This window comes from Oreochromis aureus, linkage group 10, assembly GCF_013358895.1.
Source record: "Oreochromis aureus strain Israel breed Guangdong linkage group 10, ZZ_aureus, whole genome shotgun sequence".
Classification (NCBI taxonomy): Eukaryota; Metazoa; Chordata; class Actinopteri; order Cichliformes; family Cichlidae; genus Oreochromis; species Oreochromis aureus.
This window is the reverse complement of record NC_052951.1, coordinates 34,663,869-34,666,301: the sequence shown is the minus strand read 5'-3', so window position 1 is coordinate 34,666,301 and position 2,433 is coordinate 34,663,869. Positions and strand designations below refer to the sequence as shown.

General features: G+C 41.0%; 1 protein-coding gene across 6 annotated transcripts in view; it reads right to left on the bottom strand.

Annotated features, from left to right (window-relative positions):
- Nucleotides 1-2,018, bottom strand: part of LOC116309992 (rap1 GTPase-activating protein 2-like) — a 36,939-nt gene extending 34,921 nt beyond the window's left edge. For 5 of the 6 annotated variants that reach the window (XM_039618823.1, XM_039618824.1, XM_039618825.1 and 2 more), the window contains exon 1: nt 1,895-2,018. In XM_039618823.1, the coding sequence (XP_039474757.1) occupies nt 1,895-1,938 (44 nt within the window). In that variant the 5' untranslated portion in view covers nt 1,939-2,018. The remainder of the gene's footprint in view (nt 1-1,894) is intronic. The other variant, XM_039618827.1, reaches the window with a different exon arrangement.
- Between the last annotated feature and the right edge of the window lie 415 nt (nt 2,019-2,433).

Below are 2,433 nucleotides of genomic sequence, written 5' to 3'. Positions count from 1 at the left end.
AGGCTGAGGTTCACTGAGGCGAGGACGAGAGGACGCAGAGCTGCTGCTGGTTTGCCCTCTGACCTTCACTCCTCCTCCTCCTCCTCCTCCTCTGACCTGCAGCATTCATTAACCGCACAGACACTAAAGATTCTCTCCTGTAAATATTTCACATTTCAGTGTCAAACACAGGCAGCTGTGCGGAGGACCAGCAGTGACTAACGAAACATCAGTTCTTATGTAAATGTTAATTAATGTTTGTTACTAAAGGTTTCCATGATGTATTTAATGCTGACAATTAACCAATAATAATAATATTAAATTTTCACTTTGGATAAAAAACATATTTGATATTTGAGAACTTCTGATTTAATAAATTAATAATATTTTTAATACATTTCTATTAATAATAACACTGATTAATAGTTGAATTTTTTATATTATTGTTGTCTAATAATTTAAAAAATATATTTGCCAACATTTGTGAATTTTTTCAGTAATTTATTACATGCATTTAATATTTTTAACATTTATAAACATTAGATATAAATAAAGAAAACATTTCTAAAATAGTTAATTTATAAAAAATATTACACAAATAATCTGAGTAAATAAACTTTTGACTAAAATACATAATAAACTTCTGATCTAATTAATCATTAACATTTAAATATTGCATACATATTTTGTTGTTTTTGCGTTTATTAATAATATTTATATTTCATGTGTTTGGGGTCACATTTGTCGTAACCAAGGTTACGCTCTTCTCTGGTCCCAGGATGTGATTTAAGGTCTGACCCACATCTGTGTCATTGACTTTAATGCTCCGTGTGACACTTTTACATTTCCAATGATTGTTTCTTTAAATCTAAAATAACTAACGTGGTGTCGCAAATATATTTGTGTATAAACTGTGAAATAGAAAATAAATGAGCAGCTTTTAAAAGCTTTTATTGTTATTTTTGGACTTAGAGGAGCTTTGTATGATCTAGTGTTGTAGCCCATCAGTTTATCCACTCTGAAACAAGCTGTTCTCATTGGCTGATTCCAGGAAGCCTGCAGAGGGGCAGGACGAGGCATGCGTGCTCTCACTTCTGGATCTCTGATGGTGACGTGAATATTTGGGGCTCAGTGAAAGAAATGATCAGTGTTTTAAACTGGATCCTATAAAGACTGATTTAGTCAGAGTGACCTCATCAAGCTTTTTGTTTCAGGTGATGATCGCACGCAGAGGTCAAAGACGTGGAACGCGCCGTCAGCTGCGAGTTTAACTTCAAAACCACCAACAACAGGAAGAAAGAAGCAGCTGGGACATCAAACATCAGATTTTCTCATTAAAGAAGGAAAATGTTGCTTTAGGTCTTTGTTGCATCTTCATGCACTGTGTGGACTTTATGGGGAACAGACATGTATCATCTGTTTGCTGTGCTGGGTGTGAGCACGCTGTCCTCTTTGGTGCCACAGAACAAATGAAGCTGATGAGAAGACAGAAAACGAGACGCCTGCAGAGCTTTAAACTCTCCTTCGGATTCGTCCGAACGCAGAAAGTTGCTGATTAACTTGAGCGGCGTTTTGTTCACCGTCGGTCGACTGGAAACACAGACGACACAGAAAAGCGTCTGACGCTCACAAAGAAGGAACTCGCAGAGCCCCGACAACTTTTCCACCAAAGCCCATTCAAAAAACGTCCCATTTTAACTTCGGCTTTGTTAACGTTCAGCTTCCCTCGCCTGATCTAAACAACATCCACAATCCCACCGCGTGAATTTAACAATTTGACTCCAGAGCTGATGATGTCACCGTGATGTCATTCAGTGCAGCTCGAGCTGGAGATGAACTCAAAAACCCAGAGAAAGTGTGCCGGACAGAGCTGCTGACATCATTCAGCCGTTCATCAAAGGGCGAGCACTCTTACCATCCGAAGCCTCCGAACGACACGCTCCTCTTCCTCCTCAGCATGGTGCCTCGCTCGCCCTCCTCCTCTTTGTCTCTCTTTTCTTCTTATTGTGTCTGGGTTTTCCTCCCTCTCTCTCCCTCCCTCTCTCCCTTTGCTGTCGCTCTAACTCCTCATCTCTCCTCCTATAAATACTCTCCTCTCTGTCAGACGCTCCCTCTCCTCCCTCTCCTTTTTCCTCCTCCTGTTGGTAACGCTGCTCTCTCGTCTTCCTCTCCCACTTCACAGCACAGAGCCAGCAGAGAGAGAGAGAGAGGGTAGAGAGACATAGAGGGACAGCAGGAGGAGGGTTACAGGGTGTACCCGCTCTCTGCCTGCCTGATAGAGAGGAGCTGAAAACTTATCATCCATAATAAATGGACATAAATGGATGGAAGCACGCGTCGGTTTACGGGACCTGCTGTTATGCAACACGGCTGCAGCTGACGGCAGTTTTTACTTTTATCTGCAAACACATCAGTTTTAGAGAACGTCACAAAGGAAAAGGAACGAGGAAGGAT